Source organism: Dama dama, chromosome 20 (assembly GCF_033118175.1).
Source record: "Dama dama isolate Ldn47 chromosome 20, ASM3311817v1, whole genome shotgun sequence".
NCBI lineage: Eukaryota > Metazoa > Chordata > Mammalia > Artiodactyla > Cervidae > Dama > Dama dama.
In genome coordinates this window covers 64,380,092-64,398,104 of record NC_083700.1, presented here as the reverse complement: position 1 = coordinate 64,398,104, position 18,013 = coordinate 64,380,092, and the positions used below count along the sequence as shown (strand labels likewise).

Below are 18,013 nucleotides of genomic sequence, written 5' to 3'. Positions count from 1 at the left end.
AATCGGAAATGGAGTGATATAAAAATATTCAAACTTAAAATCTACTCCCACGCCTCATTCCCACCAAGGGAAAAAAAAAAAAAAAAAAACAGAAGAAGGAAAAGGAATTGTGTTGGCCCTACAAAACAAACCTGCAGGTTGTGTTCAGCCTATAGAACACAGGTTTGTGACCCCCAGCAATGTGGAATCAGAGAAGGGGTTTTAGTGTGAAATTTACATTATTCAGTGTATATATTACAAATGACTGATTCCGTTGAAGAGACAGTATTGGAGAGGAGGCAAACAGAAAATTAGAGGGACGAGTTAGGAAACTGTTTAAACAATCTACATTTGTTGGTTTAGAATATATTGATAACAGAGATGAAGAGAAATGAACACATTTGAGATGCATGCTGGAGGTAGAATAGACATTGCTTTTTTTGTGTGTCCATATATAGAAACTGAATAGTCCTTAAAATTTTTTTTAAGTCATTAAAAAAAGTAGTGAGCTATTAGGTTTTCTTCCTTCCGACTTCAATTCCTTGATTCTTCTAATATAATTTTTATATGACTTTACTATCTAAAATTAGCTGGATCCCTTTATTGCTTGCTTACTAGAGGAAGTGAGCACTCAGCCAACTGGGCTGGACCTCACTGTTTCAGTTTCCTTTTCCCTGCCTCTCCAAAGCCTCAAGGTTGCTGAGAAAGTTTTTTCTCACATTTTGTGCCTGTCTAGCTGTCAGACAGAGCAGCTACCCTCAGCTTCAGCCCTTGAAGAGATTCTCCAAACAGGTAAATGATTTGTGGCTTTCCACTTTCCCTAGCTTCTTGCAAACAGTAGTCTTTTTTTTTTTAATTAAAAAAAAATCATTTAAAATGAAAAACTAGCTAATGACTTTTCTTGCTATTTATTCACTCTCTGTTTACACGTTTCATTTGTAATGCAAAGTAAATAAGACGCATTAATGCAAACTTTTTGGCAGTGCAAAAATTTCAATGTTTAATGGAAAATGTTTGATTTTCCACCAGATTGAGAAGTATGGCAGTGGCAACTCGTTTGACATGGAGGCAAGAGAAAAAGCTGCAAAATTACTTTGGAGAAAAGCAGTTTAGTCTTCTCTATAAGGCCAGTGTCCATGGATTCTCTACTAATAGTTTGCTTAAGATATGCTCTGAACAAGTACCCACTCTAACAGTGGTTTACAGTGAAGATCAGATTGTTGGGGCATATATGCAAAAGAACTATGGGGAAGGAAACTATCTAATCACTGTTTTTGTCTTTCAAGAGATTACAATTACAGACTGCAAAGTAGGACCATTTAAACTACGTATGTTGTTTGATGAAGACTGTTATGGAAATCGTGAAGTCAGTATACATCTAAACAAAAAAACGATGCTTTTTAGTATAAATACAGTGAAAAAACTTGGACTATCTCAACATTATATTTCCTTCCAGGACTGTGAAGTTTTTCGATGTGAAGGTAGGTTTAACCAAATAACCCTTCACATTTGGAGGGTTCTAGCTGACCCATTCCTGTAAGGAACAATAATTTTTTATTGTTTAATAAATTTTTTATTGTTTAATTGTTTATTGTCCTTATCTTCAGGAGGCCCAGACTGAAAACCGGCCCCAAATTGTTTTCTACAACACAACCATGGTCAAAAGTTGCATATCTAGAGTTCTCTGGAGTGTGGGGAAGGGGTCGGGAGGAGGAGATAATGTGGAACGAAGTGAGAGAGAACAGAAAGCAAACTTGCAGATTGTGAGACTGTTAGAAAACCAGAGCTTGAACTTCTCTTGGCTGGTACTCGATGCTTTCTGCTGCAGTTTCCTATTATATCCATCATATCAAAAGACCAAAGTTAGTTTACCCATTGTTCTACTAAGGACATAAGTTGTTTCTTATATTTGCTGTTACAACCAATGCTCCTGTATTATCTGTATGCATATGAGTACACAAAAATACTTCTTTATGGTAACGTCCTGATAGCGGAGTTGTTGTTTAAGAATTATGTATGTTTACATTTGGGTAGATGCCTTACAAAAGCTTCAGTTGTCTGTGCTACCCACAAAAGTATTGTAGAAATGCCTGTTTATGTGCCAGATCCTGTCCTGGACTCTAGAATAACACTATGCTGCCTTTTAGCCTTTAGCTAGTTACATGTCAATATATCATTTTGAAATAAAGAAATGGCTTCCAGGTGGCTCAGTGATGAAGAATCTGCCTGCTACTGCAGGGGATGCAGGAGACTTGGGTTAGATCCCTAGGTCAGGAAGATCCTCTGGAAAAGGAAATGGCAACCCACTCCAGTATTCCCATGGATAGAGAAGCCTGGCGGGCTACAGTCCATGGGGTCACAAAGAATTTGACATGACTGAAGTAACTCAGCACATAATTCTTAGTCAGGAACATACTGTTAAAGATATTCAAGCAAAAAATACCATCCTTGTAGCAAATATCACTAGTTTATTTCCCAGGAGACGAGGCTACTAGCATCTTTATAAGAAAATTAGACCTAGTTACTTTTTTTCTTTCCCTGGTAAAGAGAGTGAATGTATCCTAGGTCAGCTGTTTTAACTTCTACCTCCCTAATTATTCATCCATAGTATTACATATAGTAGTAATTTTCTCCTTTTTATTTTCATATAATATTAATTGTAATGAGTCCACCACACTATAAAAAAGATCAAGTCACTTTTGGTGACCATTTGGGTTTTCCAGTTTGGGCCTAGTACAAATAATATTGCTATAAATATTCTTGTATATGTCTTTTGGCTCATATATACATATAATTTTTTTTAAGAATATAAGTATGAAATTGCTGGGTCATCAGGTATGTGTATATTCAGTTTCAGTAGATACTGATAACGTTTTCCAACATTGTCATACCCATTTTCATTGCCACAAGCAGTGTATGAGACCGTCTGTCTCTAAAACTTTCCCCAAATCTTTTATTACTGATCTTGCAATTTGTAGCCATTCTGGTATGTAACTTGTGGTGTGACATTTTGTGAATTTGGCTTTTTTTGATTGGACTAGTTAGTAATTTATTTATTTCATATTTTACATTAATTAATTACTATATTGATTTATTCTTTTTCAATTTATGAATTTTCCTTTTTATTTTTGTTATATTCTTATATTTCTAAGATTTGTTGCCCTTTATTCTTTTGTTTCTATTTTCTGTTTCTTTCCTTCTTTCTTGTTATTCATGAAATATACACATCCTAAGGTTGATATTAAGTATTTATATTCTTATATTCTATACATTTACAATTTTGATTTTTATTTCCTTTTGGATGTTGAAGCTATATAAAAAGTGCTTTGTGAAATCCTAAGAGGTTGCCCTTCTCTTTGTTTACACTCGTTCTTTTCTAGTTTTATTATATTGTAGTCGTTGAACACAGTCTTCACTATTTCTACCTTTGGTAATTTAAAGAACATTTCTTTGTAATCATGCATTTAGCTATATTTAGAAATGTTCCACACAGTATTATTCTTTTGTTGTTTAGAGTTACCAGCATCACTGCACCTAATCCTTCCAGTTTTAAATCCACCAAAAAAGAGTAACCCTTTCCAAGAAACAAAAGAATGCTGAGCCTGAGTCTCACTGGTTCAGTGAAGACCTAAGTCTGCCCTTGAAACCTTTACTGTGCTCTCATTGTTTATGCACAAGTACTACATTTCCTTCTGCAGCAAGAAGAAAATCAATTGGATTGGAAGTTCTGAGGCCCAACAGTTGATAGTAGGTTTTAGAGAAAATCTGGTGCCTGTGGTTTTTTATTTGTGTGTTTTTGTACATTATCCCCTTCAGATCTATTGGATTTATGGAGGAGAAGATATTTAGAGTATTTTGAGTCTTTCCCTGGCCTGTCTATTCCTCTAGGCCTTGCTTCTCTAATTCAGAGAGGACCCAGCCCACATCTCTGGTATTGGAGTGGACCACACACTACTGCTAAATAATTTGGTGAGAAAAGATCTTGCAGTGCCCACCTTGAGTCCGGCTCTGGACTCTTCAAATGAAATACATTAGGGAGATTTCCTGTAATTTTCTACTTGCTTTTCACCATACTGTACTGTTCCTGCAGAAAGGCAATTTTTGTAATTTTTTCTAGTGACTTCATTGACATTCATTCAGTTCCAATCATTCAACAACCTGTAATCTTCATTATTCTTTGATTATTTCTCTAGATTTATTGGACAAAAGGAGGATGAATGGGATTACTGAGTAAGTCAATGTTTTTAATGTTCTATTATTCTGTTCATTATCTGAGACTTATTCTACTATCCTTTCCTCCTTTAAGTCTCTTCAGTCATGCCCAACTCTTTGCGACCGTTTGGACTGTAGCCCACCAGGCTCCTCTGTCCATGGGTTTCTCCAGGCAAGAATACTGGAGTGAGTTGGCCATGTCCTCCTCCAGAGGATCTTCCTGACTCAGGGATTGAACCTTTGTCTCTTATGTCTCCTGCATTGGCAGGCAGGTTCTTTACCACTAGCACCACCTGGAAAACCCTATTCTACTGTACAGTCTGTCAATAAAATTGGTAGTGTAAATTATAGCATATAACTTGTACCTCACAAAGAACAAACTGTATCTATAATTACAAAATATTTCATAATTTCAATGTTAAAGCAAAAAAAGCACTGAAAGGCATTCCTAATGTTTTTATATATTAAAGGGAAATTATTATTTGGCTGAATGTCTGTATTTTTGCTTAGAATTTTTAGAGCTACAGTTTTAACTATTTCAGGGCAGGACGGGAATACTTATGACGAACTTCAAGAACATGTTAGAAACCATCTACGTCTATAAAACTTCAAAAGTCACATATTGTGTTGTGGTTTTTGAAGTCTATTATTGATAATTTATCTTCTTGCTTAACATAATTGCTGTTTATTCCAAGATTTATATATACTTAAGTCCAAAAGGCTTTATGTCTGATTGGTTTTAGTTAAAACTGTTACTTTTACTTTTACTTCTTTTACAATAGGATTTGAGATAAGATATTTTCATGTCTTTGTATACAAGTTGCTAGTTAGAAATAAATAATAACATAGAAGAAAAAAAGAGACTGAATTCTAGGAAAATTTATGGTAGAGTCTTATGATTTAACCTTAGTCAACTGTTAAACTTGTCTTATCTAAACAGGCTCAAGGAGAGCTTATTGTGTGCTATCAGAAATTACGTACCATATGGAGGCCTGGTTAACAAAATTCGGATTCTGCTTCTGGGTCCAGTTGGAGCTGGGAAGTCTAGCTTTGTCAACTCAGTGAAGTCTATTTTCCGAGGCCATGTAACGAACCAGGCTTTGGTGGGTTCTAATCCAACTGGGACATCTGAAAAGGTGAGTCCATGCTAGATCACTCAGCCTTTGCTTCTTTATTCAAGTTAACTAGATTTGAAATGTCTTTTGCTGATCAATTTAATTACACATAGAGTTCATTTCAATTTACAGTTGTTTTTTTTTTAATGAGCTCTTAGAGCTGCTTTTTTCCCTCTGCAGAACAGAACATATTTCATTAAGGATGCGAAGGATAACAACACTCTGCCATTTATTCTGTGTGACTCAATGGGGCTGAGTGAGAAAGAAGGCCTGGACATGGGTGACATACCCTATATCTTAGAAGGCCATTTTCCTGACAGATACCAGGTATGATTTAGCTAATTATTGAGAATGTATAATTGATACTTAAAAAGTTTATTTTTGCCCACAACTGACAATATCAGACTCTAGTGTGTTGGGATTTACTGTATTAAACTATACTTGTTCATGATCCTTTTCTGCATTTTGATATTTTATTTTATAAAGAATTAAAACATCCAAGGGGCTTGCCAGGTGGCACTAGTAGTAAAGAACCTGCCTACTAGTGCAGGAAACTCAAGAGACCTGGGTTCCATCCCTGGGTTGGGAAGATTCATTGGAGAAGGGCACGGCAACCCACTCCAGTATTCTTACCTGGAGATTCCCAGGGACAGAGGATAGAGTCCACACGGCCATGAAGAGTCAGACACAACTGAAGTGACAGCAACACAGGGCATCCAAAGGATTCTTGTCATAGCTGTTGTAACCATGAACGCTGTTTCATGTTGGCTTGCTTTTGGTTGTGTGAAACAGAAATCTAACTACATCAATATACTCACGTGGATGATTTTTCTTATGTAACAGGAAGTCTGAAGGTAGGCAGTTTTGGGCTAGTGTGGCAGGTTATCAATTTCGAGAGTCCTTCTGACTTTTGGTTCTGAGATCCCTCAGCGTAAGGCATAATGTTTGCCCTCCCAACCCCACATTCATATGTTGAAGGCTTAATCCATAACGTGCTGAGGTTTGAGGATAGAGAATTTTGGAGGTGATTGGATCATGACAATGAAGCCCTCATAAATGTAATTAGTATCCTTGTAAGAAAGGACGCAACAGATGACCTCTCTAGAAGCCATATGAGGACACAGCAAGAAGGTGGCTCTCACCACACACCAAATCTACTAGCATTTTGATCTTGGATTTCCTAGCTTCCAGAACCATGAGAAATAAAGGTTTTTCTCTTTAACCTGTGACAGCAGGCCGGGATGGCTAAGACATGTAGTTTTAATCTTTGTGTTCTCAAGATGATCATGCTAAGCACTGTCAATATTCCAGGCAAGAAAAAGGAAAAGATTAAAGAGAAGAACTACTTCAGTCAGCCTTTAAAAAAAAACAAATTAACTTTCCCATTTCTTTCTATAAACATTTAGATCTTAAGTTAATTATTAATTCATCTTGTTCCAAATGAATAGCTAAATGTGCCAACATTTTTCATTGAATGTCTTTGCATATTTTTCATTTTAAATATATGTATTACTTTTTATTCCATAGTTTGTCCTATTAATATATACTTCAATTCCTTTGTGATATTGTTTTTATTATATTGTCTAATTGTTTTAATTTCCATGGCAATAAATTGTGTCTTGATAACTCACTGGATACATCATTCATTATTCATTTCTCACAGATTTTTGACTATTTCATACATACAATTTTTCAAATGAACTTGTTTGTGCCTTATTTGGTTGTTTCTGTGTTTGATTTGTTGTTGCTTTGATTGGGATGATGTGAAAATTTTACGTTGCATGTCAATATACATCTTTACACATCCAGTATTTTTATCCAGAAACAGAAAATACTTTATTTTTAAATTCATGCAAGGTTCTTTCATTCTTTAGTGTCAAGTTATCTTACAGAAGTAGCTAAGCTTATTTTAAAATATTCTTTAAAAGAAATATTTATTATAGAGAAGGTTAAACCTATGTAAAAGTGGACAAAACCATTTAACAAATTTTCATTTACATAGCTTCAACAATTTTTTTATTTATAGCCAATCTTGATTCATCTATGTCTACCCACATTCTTCTCTCCTGTATTATTTGGAAGAAAATATGAGAAGTCATAACATTTCACCCATAAGTGAATATGCCTTTAAATATATGTTGCTGCTGTTGTTGTTGTTCATTTGATAAGTTGTGTCCGACCCTCTGGGACCTCATGGACTGCAACACACCAGACTTCCCTGTCCTTCACTATCCCCTGGAGTTTGCTCAAACTCATGTCCATCCTGTCAGTGATGCCATTCAACCATCTCATCCTCTGTTGTCCCCATCTCCTCCTGCCCTCAATCTTTCCAAGCATTGGAGTCTCTTCCAGTGAATCAGCTCTTTGCATCAGGTAGCCATAGTATTGGAGCTTCAGCTTCAACATTGGTCCTTTCATACGAATATTCAGGGTTGATTTCCTTTAGGATTGACTGGTTTGATCTCCTTGCAGTCCAAGGCACTCTCGGGAGTCTTCTCTAGCACCACAACTTGAAAGCATCCATTCTTCGGCACTCCACCTTCTTTACCGTCCAACTCTTACATGCATACATGGCTACTGGAAAAACCATGGCTTTGACTATACGAATCTTTGTCAACAAAGTAATGTTTTTCCTTTTTAATATGCTGCCTAGTTTTGTCATAGCTTCCCTTATAAGGAGCAAGTGTCTTTTAATTTCATGGCTGCAGTCACTGTCCATAGTGATCTGGAGCCCAAGGAAAGAAAAATATATAACTGCTTCTATTTTTTCCCCCTTCTATTTGTCATGAAGTGATGGGACTGAATGCCATGATCTTAGTTTTTTGAATGTTGAGTTTTAAGCCAGCTTTTTCACTCTCCTCTTTCATCCTCATCAAGAGGCTCTTTAGTTCCTCTTTACTTTCTGACATTAGAGTGTTGTCATCTGCATATCTGAGGTTGTTGATATTTCTCCTGGCAATTTTGATTCCATCTTGTGATTCATCTAGTGTGGCATTTGCATAATGTACTCAGCATAGAAGTTAAATAAGCAGGGTGACAATATACAGCCTTGATGTTCTTGTTTCCCAATTTTGAACCAGCCTGTTGTTCAATGTCTGACCTGCATACAGGTTACTCAGGAGACAGGTAAGGTGGTCTGGTATTCCCATCTCTTTAAGAATTTTCCACAGTTTGTTGTGGTCCGCACATTCAAAGGCTTTAGCATAGTCAGTGACACAGAAGTAGATATTTTCTGGAATTCCCTTGCTTTCTCTATGATTTAAAGAATGTTGGCAATTTGATCCCTGGTTCCTCTGCCTTTTATAATCCAGTTTGTGTATCTGGTTCACCTACTGCTGAAGCCTAGCTTGAAGGATTTTGAGCATTACCTTGCTAGCATGTGAAATAAGTGCAACTGTACAGTAATCTGAACATTCTTTGGCATTGCCTTTCTTTGGAATTGGATTGAAAAAGGAACTTTTCCAGTCCTGTGGCCTCTGCTGAGTTTTCCAAATTTGCTGACATATTGAATGTCACACTTTAACAGCATCATCTTTTAGGATTTGAAATAACAGCTGGAATTCCATCAACTCCACTAGCTTTGTCTGTAGTAATGTTCCCTAAGGCCTACTTGACTGCACACTCCAGGATGTCTGACTCTAGGTGAGTGACCACACTGTCATGATTATCTGGGTCATTAAGACCTTTTTTGTATAGTTCTTCTGTGAACTCTTCCCACATCTTAATCTCTTCTGCTTCTGTTAGGTACTACCATTTCTGTCCTTTATCACGTCCATCCTTGCATGAATTATTTCCTTGATCACTCCAATTTTCTTGACGAGATCTCTAGTCTTCCTGGTGACTCAGATGGTAAAGAATTTGCCTGCAATGCAGGAGACCCATGTTTGATCTCTGGGTGAGAAAGATCTCCTGGAGGAAGGAGTAACCACTCCTTTCCACTATTTCCTGGCTACTCTTTCCAGTATTCTTGCCTGGAGAATTCCATGCACAGAGGAGCCTCACAGGCTACAGTCCATAGGATTCCCAAGAGTTGGACATGACTGAGAGACTAACACTTTCACTTTTATTTGAATATATATATCTATTTAAAATTTGTTATTAAAATATATATATTTAATTTATATTTAACATGTCAAATTTTTTATATATGTATGTATATAAACATATATATATATATAATATATACACTAATGGCACATATGTGTCTTTTATTAAATATAGCCATAATATGCTTATCACATCTAAAAGTTATACTTGTTCTTAATTTGCAAGCTATTACCCATTTCTCTTTATCATGCATCTTTTTTTTTAACAATTTGTTAGAAACATTATTCAAATAAATCTCTCCAGCCTCTTTTAGTCTGTATGTTCTGCCTCTATATCTTCTGGTATTCTTCTTTGAAATTAATTTTTTAAGAAATCTAGTTGTTTGTTCTCTAGACTAACCTATAGTCTGAACTTTGCTGTTTGTTTCAATTGATGTGGGTTTCCAAAACCATGGAAAAAATTCCAAAACCATGCCTGTGGCATGTTTAAATTCAGCTTCTGCTTCATAGGTGGTGGTGTGTTCTTTCATGAAGAGACATACAACTTTGGGTTTTGTCATTTCTCTAATATAGGTATTCATCAGTGTTCAATGTCTGGATCCTTTACTGTTTGAAAATAGTGATATTCTCTTTCTATCACTCCTTCATTTCACATATGAAAGAGAAACTTCCCCTCTTCTATTACTAGATTATTTAGTGGTAGAGCTTATATAGGAAAGGTAGAAATGTATGCTCCATTTTTTCTCTTTTTTTTTACAAACTTTTGAAACAGTAAGTTAGCTCTTTGTATCTGCCAACAATTACCATTTATTATTTCATTATCCATATGAACTCATGAATTGAACATACTTGATATGTTTCTATTTACTATGTTTTTCTCCATTTTGATGCCAAATATACCATTTTTGACAAGTGGAAACCTCTACATTTTGGATACTAAGTGATTTTTTTTGACAGAAACCTGAAAAATTTTCTATATTTCTTATTTATAATATACTAGATATTCAAGCCACATTGTATATATTTCCAGTTCTAGATTTTAAATCAGTGATTTCTCTAAGGAGTCTTTGCTTGGGTCATTAGAACTGTTGATTGTTTCTTAGTTGGCTACTGGTTCTTGCCCTTTTCTGTAGACAGGGCTAAGATACCCACACACACACACACACACACATATAATATATGTACTTATGATAAAATATATTTTGAATTCATGCAGAAACTTTCCATTCAAATTCTTACTTAATCTCTTCTATTTTACATAATCCTAAAGGAAATTAGCTCTGAATATTCACTGGGAGGGCTGATGCTGAAGCTGAAGTGCTAAAACTTTGGCCATCTAATGTGAAGGGCCTATTCATTGGAAAAGACTCTGATACTGGGAAAGACTGAGGGTAGGGGGAGGAGGGGGGGGTGACAGAGGATGAGATGGTTGGATGGCATCACTGACTCAATGGACATGAGCTTGAGCAAACTGGGGGAGATAGTGAAGGACAAGAAAGCCTAGTGTGCTGCAGTCCATGGGGTCGCAATAAGTTGTATATGACTTAGCCACTGAACAACAATCTTACATTTGTATCTGATTTCTCCCAAGCAGAGAATCCCTATTCTTAAGTGCATCAGAGTTGGCAGAATATCATGTCACAACTCATTTGCTTTATTGCACATATTATTCACTGTGGTCTCAGAGCAAAATTTCTATTACTACTATGAACAATCTAATCATGATCATATTTAATACCAACATAATATAAACACAATCAAAGATGGAAACAACTTAGTCTTTTAGCAGATTTTTATATTCAATTTAGGAAACATGTAGCAGAAATATACAAATGACTATGTTTTCAAGTCAATCAAATTGTATATCTCTGTGTGGTAATGATCCCACTGGATATAAAAGCTTATTTGTTTAAAGTTAAGGATAGCTTTTAAAATTTAGTTTTATATTTATGTTTATCATCTATACAAGGTCAAATCTAGAAAAGAGGGTGTACTCAAAGAATCCATCTTTTCTCTGACTCATAAAATACATTCCTCCTCTTTTCTTGTAAGTACCCCATATAAAAATTTATAGTTTATTTGTGGTTTCTCCTTTCTTAGAGAGGTGACAGAATACTATATGTCATTGATGGATCAGATTTTTGCCACTACAAATAGTCCTGAAGTTAATAGCTTTGTATATATATCACTTTGTATTTTGCTAGTATATATGTAGGACAGATTCCCAGCAGAGGAATTGCTAGTTCAAGAGTAAACACATCCTATTTTGAATCACTTTCCCCCTTGTATTCTGATAATACCAGATTTCTTTCTGAATGCTTTCACTTCCACCTTTATCCACATTGCTGCTTCTATCGCGAATGCTCTCTACCATCTCCTTATTCCCTTTATCAGACTAACTCCCCCCAAAATTTTAGCTTTCTGAGTATATGACCCTTCCTCACAGAAACTTTACCTGACCATGTGAAAGGACAGCTATCTAATTGCATAACAACTGTCTTCTCTACCAGATCGGTAGCCCTTTAATGGTAGAGACATGCCCGTTTGGTTCAGTTTCAGTCACTTGAACTGTGCTTGGTGCGGAGTGTGATTCATTGAATTAATATGTTGCTTTATGTTTACTTTACAGTGTAATTCCTTGAAACTAATGCCAAAAGGTATTGGTAACCATACAGGCTGCCCATTGCTGGAGGACAGAGTCCATTGCGTGGCATTTGTGTTCAATGCCAACTCTGTTGAACAGCTCTCCAATCAGATGGTGAAAAGGATCAAAAGAATTCGAAGGGAGTTGATTAAGTCTGGTGAGTCTCTTTCCACTTTACTTCTAAGACAATTGATTATATTGTTGCGTAGTTTGGGGACAGTATGAAGAACTTAAGAAACTGCATATGTGAATGTGTGTGTGCTAAGTCACTTCAGTTGTGTCTGATTCCATAGGACTATAGCCCTCCAGGTTCCTCTGTTTATGGGATTCTCCAGGCAAGAATACTGGAGTGGGTTGTCACACCCTCCTCCAGGGGATCTTCTCAACTCAGGGGTTGAACCCACGTCTCTTATGTCTCCTTCATTGGCAGGCGGGTTCTTTACTACTAGCGCTACCTGGGAAGCCCTCATAGGTGAATATTCCTCTGGCTAATCAGTGTGATTCAATCAAATTAATCCCTCACAAGCTGAGTGACTTTGTGCCTCAATTTTCTGATCTATAAAATTGTAGTGTAATCATAGAGCCTACCTCAGAGATTTATTACAAAGATTAAACAAATCAATATAGATGAAGAGGTTACTATAATCTTCACTGCCTGCTACCTTGGCATTCTAGCATGTGTTTATTTACCAAGAATCCTAAATTCCCTTTTGATTCTTAAAGGATTAGAAAGTGGAAAAGAACATTTCAGTAAGAAAAAGATGTAGGAAAGTAAGATGTTGAGTAGGGAGAGGTAGCATCAAGGCTTCGGAGAAGGTAAATAGGATTAGGGAATTAGGGTGCCTTAATAGTTTTTCTAGGCCCTGTTATTCACTGTTTGCAGATGAGCCAATTTGTCACAACTTTGATTAAGTTAGAAGCAGGGAATGATTGATTTACTTGTTCACTGAAATTTAAAAGCTTTCAAGGGTGATGTGCAGTGAGGTCATTGTTAAAATTCCATCTCCTTCTTGAGGCATCTTTTCCCCCATCTTGTGTGTTAGAGTTCTTTTGGTTTTCTCTAATCTCCATAAAAAACACAAATGTTTGGATAGGATGTGAAATCAATTAATAATGCTATTATAGCATACATTTTAGTTACCTCTTCCAAGAGGTGGTTTCTTCTGAAGTCTTGTCTTTTCCCATAGGAGGCAATGAAGGATATTTCCTCTATTAGACGAATTCCAAGTATGAATGAATAGTTAAAGGGGACATTTTTTGTGGGGGATATGGAATCTTCTCAAGTCTCTGGAATTGCTCCATAGATAGCATATTGCATAAATGATAGCTGATTAAATGAAAAATATTCATGTTGTCTTTAATAATAAAAATAATATGGATCTTTTTGGCATAGATGTGGTCCATGTGGTATGCTCACTCATGTAGATACCTTGGATCTGATTACAAAAGCTGACCTCATAGACATATACAAATGTGTGCCTGTGAAACTTAAGGTAATGGGTGATGCCATTTTTAAACACATTTTCTGCGGTATTATGTCACTCTAATCACATATTACTGTGTATAAAAGTAAAAACAAACACCTACTGAGTTTAAGAAGAATTAAAACAATTGCTTGGGATAATTCAGGCTCATTTTCCAATTTTTAAAAATTAAATATATATTTATCTTTACACTGACACAGATATTTCCATTCATTACAACTTAACTTAGATTCTATTCAACTTATATCAATTACCTTGCTGATCAAGCAGATATGACAGTCTCCAATCAAGTACAGAGGTAATAAAAATAATTTCCCTGCACTAAAAAAGCTTATAATTTTGTAGGAAGAGGTAAAGAGACTGGGGGAGGTGGTAGGAAAAGAAGAAATTGACAAAAGAATATGATATGATTGAGTGTGATAAACAGAAATGATTAAAAATAAAATGCTTTGAAAGTTTAGAGAAGGGAAAATAGTATATTAAAGGGAAGGGGAATGATTTCATTACTGGGTTGATACTGAGGAGGAGCATTTCAGGAAGTGAAGGGACCAAAAGGGGAAAATCTGAGGCCCCGGGGACAGCATAAGTCAATGCATCAATGAAGCAAAAGGCAGTGTGTATGGGAAGCATGGCACTGTTTAGTTTAGCGGAGGGCTGAATCCTTGGAGTGGTAGAGAGAGTGAGGAAGTTACATTTGCATGAGATGATTCTATTAATTAGGTGCATTATATGGAATTGCAGTAATTTTTTTTGAAAGAGCAATGGTATGACCAAAGTTAAGCCAATAAAAATCTGCCACCCATGTGCAGAATAGATTGGAGTCGAGGGAACCTGAAGGTGGGAACCATAGGTGGGAGGAAATAAAGACAGTTAATATTTGTTGAGCACTATTGCTGCCTAGTCATGTCTGACTCTGCGACCCCATGGATTGTAGACCGCTAGGCTCCTCTGTCCATGGGGATTCTCAGGGCAAGAATACTGGAATTGGTTGCCATGCCCTCTTCCAGGGGATCTTCCTGACCCAGGGGTTGAATCCGGGTCTCCTGCATTACAGACAGATTCTTTACCACTGAGCCAACAGGGAAGCCCATTGAGCATGTGATGTATTTTCTTATTCAGTACTTTATAACAACTTTATGAGATGGGCACCGTCATTACCACGTTTGTTAGATAAGGAAACAGAAGCATACAGAGTAAAACAATTGCTAGTTTACTGATGGTGCTAGGAGGTGACAGAGTCCTATTTTGAACCTAGGAAGTGTGGTTCCACAAATAAACTAGGCTAAGCCTGGATTAAGCATAACATTAAATTAGTCTAGTAAAACCGACTTATCCTGATCATAACCTTTAAAAGGAAACTGAAAGGGAACTCCCTTCCCTGGTGGTACATTGGATTAGAATCCACCTGCCAATGCAGGGAACTTGTGTTTGATCCCTGGTCCAAGAAGATCCCACATGTCCTGGAGCAACCAAGCCCATGTGTTGCAACTACTAAGCCTGAGCTACTGGAGCCTGCGCTCTCTAGGGCCCTCACACTGCAACGGCTGAGCCCCTGGGCTGCAACTACTGAAGCTCATGTGCCTAATGCCCCGTGCTCTGTAACGAGAGAAGCCATTGCAATGAAAAGGCCGCGCATTTCAAAGAGAGGGTAACCCCTACTCGCTACAACTAGAGAAAGTCTGTGCAAAGCAGCAAAGACCTAGCACAACCAAAAATAAATAAATAAAAATCGAAAAGAAATTTAAAAAGGAAATTAAAGGAAATGATAGATTCTAATATAAAGGTGTTAAAATGCTTGAATTTCAGTGTAGTTTGTATGAAACTATTAGGTACCTTTCACTTCTCATTCATATCGAATCTATTATGTGTATTCTAAATGAAAATTAGCAATGATGTTAGAAGTTGACTTGTGAAGTTCTCGAAGAAACCCCTTTATGGGGCCAGATCTCTGTCTCTGCATTCTCCAACAGCAAAAGCATTGTCAAGTCCTTACTATATGTTAGTCCTTTCATAATTTATATTGACATAAAATTGTATTATTCACCGTTTTAAGATTTCTGGGCTTTACATTCTCTATTGCAGCTAGAGGCAGTTCACAGAAAACTTGGATTCGCTCTTTCTGACATCTTTGTGGTTAGTAATTACACCTCAGAGTGGGAACTGGAGCCTGTCATAGACGTCCTGATCCTCTCTGCACTGAAAGAGATGCTGTGGGCTGCAGATGACTTCTTAGAGAATTTGCCTTTTGAGAACACAGGTAGATGTGCTTGATGGTGTAAAAGCTTCAGGGTGTCCACTATGTGGCTACTTCCAATTTGGGTGCATACTGGACCTACATTACTTCTTCCCCTTCTTGTCTTGTTTTAAAATGAAAATTTGAAATGATTCACCTCTGTCTTAACAGACCAAGCAATATCCTCGTTCTCTTTTGTCAAAGTGGGCTTTGCTGCTTGGGACTCAGAAAAGGACTGACTCAGCATTGTTTCTGATCAGATGTGATCTTTGATTATTGGTCTTTCCTTGGAGCTTTATACTTATGCCTTTTTTTTTACTTGACTTTTCAATGGCTTTCCCTCATCAGAGGCTGTCTTAATGCAGTGTAATCAGTTCTGGGTAGAGGCAGGTGCTTTTCCCGTTTATGACTTCAGATTTTATTATTATTTTTTTCAAATATTTGATATAGCTGTAATTGTAATCCTGATTAAATATCTCACATGATGCACAGTTCATAATGTTCATACATATATAAACATATATACGCAATATGCACTATAACACAAAAGAATAAGAGAATTCAAAAACTATTCAACAATTCTAGATCCAGATGAGTTGGGTAAGCACACTGCTCCCTGTCCCTCCCACTTAACATAGCTATAAAGCCTGGGTTGGCCAGAGAGCTGCTATTTAAAGACTCCAAAAATTTAATAGTAAGTTGCAGATTAAGTGAAGACCCCAAAGAGCTTTCATTTATGCAGGTTTTTATCTCCTGATACTTATTATATTAGAAATTAAAACTAAAAAATTGTTAAAACACAAGTTATATTCCATCAGAACTATGGAATATAGCTAATATTCCATAGCTATCAGATTAGTTATGTCATCACCACATATCACAAGCTTCTGGAAATGTTCACTGTGCATTCATATGAAAAAGAGTGAAAAGTGCAGGTAACATCTTAGTGATACAGGAAACAATTTTCACCACACTTTAAGAACAGCTTTATGACTTTATGTGTATTTCCTATTATCAACCTGTGGATAGTACATGCTGCACTGTTCCAATCAAAGATAAGGCAGGAGTTAACCTAAACTCAAATCTTATTTCAGTCTGTGGAAAATCAGAGTATCATATCTCTGGCTCTCTGGCTTGCAAACTCCTGGGAAACTATCACATTACTACGTTTGCGGTTCTGACTCTGCCATCTTGGTTTTCCCATTCCATCTCTTCCTCATGGGGCATGCACTCCCAAAGTCAGGGTTGACTTAGACCTCCCGTAGCCCAGTGTCTCTTCTTCCTACTGGTTGCTTTTCCCTGCTGCTGCTGCTGCTAAGTCGCTTCAGCTGTGTCCAACTCTGTGCAACCCCATAGATGGCAGCCCACCAGGCTCAGCCATCCCTGGGATTCTCCAGGCAAGAACACTCTGGAGTGGGTTGCCATTTCCTTCTCCAATGCAGGAAAGTGAAAAGTGAAAATGAAGTCGCTCAGTCGTGTCCAACTCTTAGCAACCTCATGGACTGCAGCCTACCAGGCTCCTCCGTCCATGGGATTTTCCGGGCAAGAGTACTGGAGTGGGGTGCCATTGCCTTCTCTGTGCTTTTCCCTAGAAAACCCATTAAGAATATGTTCTTTTCCTTTACTCAGAGATCAGAAGAAAGAAATGATCAAGTGTGAATAAAGAAAATAAGCGAACATGTTGCATATTAAAGCTTTTAATCTCATCATAGAAGAGTGAAAAGTGTGAAATGAGAAAATACGGGGAAGAGGGAAGCAGCTGAACCTGAGGGGGATATTTTATTTAAGTCTAGAATGAAATTACACATACAAAATCATAATACCTATAAAGAGGAACAGCACAACTTAAGTCACTAATTGTACAAAAGACTAATAATTTCTTTAAAAATTATGTTCTGTATCTGTGAAAAATTAAAGTTTCTTCTTGTAAAACTGAAGTCTAACTTGAGTGTGTCCATATGTGTGTGTGTGATTTTGGAAAAGATTATTCTAACATGACTTGTCAACATCTTCTGACCTTCAAAAGTTAAGTTGTCTTAACTTTTGCCTTCTTATGTTATTTCTAAAGTGCTTGATTCTCTTTGGGTCTCTGTTAATCTATTCTTTAACCTAAAGCCGCTTTTGTTTGAATATCTGAACACTTCTTCAAGGATGTAGCAAATTAATATTACATGCAGATTTCATTTCATGTAGCAATGAAAATTAAAGAGCTATAACTATATACAACAGTATCAATAAATATTAAAAATATACTATTGACCAAAAGGAGAAGGATATGAATGAATCTATACATGATGAAT

At 36.6% G+C, this 18,013-nt stretch overlaps 1 protein-coding gene across 3 annotated transcripts; it reads left to right on the top strand.

The window, feature by feature from the left end:
* The first annotated feature begins 636 nt into the window (after nucleotides 1-636).
* Nucleotides 637-17,650, top strand: IFI44 (interferon induced protein 44). 3 transcript variants are annotated; one of them, XR_009689174.1, is made up of 9 exons: nucleotides 637-771; nucleotides 1,009-1,460; nucleotides 4,173-4,209; nucleotides 5,132-5,327; nucleotides 5,487-5,633; nucleotides 11,982-12,153; nucleotides 13,710-13,778; nucleotides 15,563-15,737; nucleotides 17,343-17,650. XR_009689174.1 is itself a non-coding variant. In XM_061121555.1 (9 exons), the coding sequence occupies exons 2-9, from the start codon at nucleotides 1,019-1,021 to the stop codon at nucleotides 17,360-17,362; spliced, it is 1,284 nt and encodes a 427-aa protein (XP_060977538.1). In that variant the 5' UTR covers nucleotides 637-771; nucleotides 1,009-1,018; the 3' UTR covers nucleotides 17,363-17,650. The 3 variants fall into 3 exon arrangements, 1 of the variants encoding a protein (XP_060977538.1); XM_061121555.1 differs by lacking the exon at nucleotides 13,710-13,778 and adding an exon at nucleotides 13,390-13,489 and having other exon boundaries at nucleotides 11,982-12,148; XR_009689175.1 differs by lacking the exon at nucleotides 13,710-13,778.
* The last annotated feature ends 363 nt before the right edge of the window (nucleotides 17,651-18,013 follow it).

Coding starts and splice junctions, on each gene's coding strand:
- IFI44 (XM_061121555.1), top strand. CDS start 1,019: ATGGCAGTGGCAACTCGTTTGACATGGAGGCAAGAGAAAAAGCTGCAA. Junction 1,461..4,172: donor TGAAGTTTTTCGATGTGAAG/GTAGGTTTAACC, acceptor TTATTTCTCTAG/ATTTATTGGACAAAAGGAGG. Junction 12,149..13,389: donor ATTCGAAGGGAGTTGATTAA/GTCTGGTGAGTC, acceptor TTTTTGGCATAG/ATGTGGTCCATGTGGTATGC.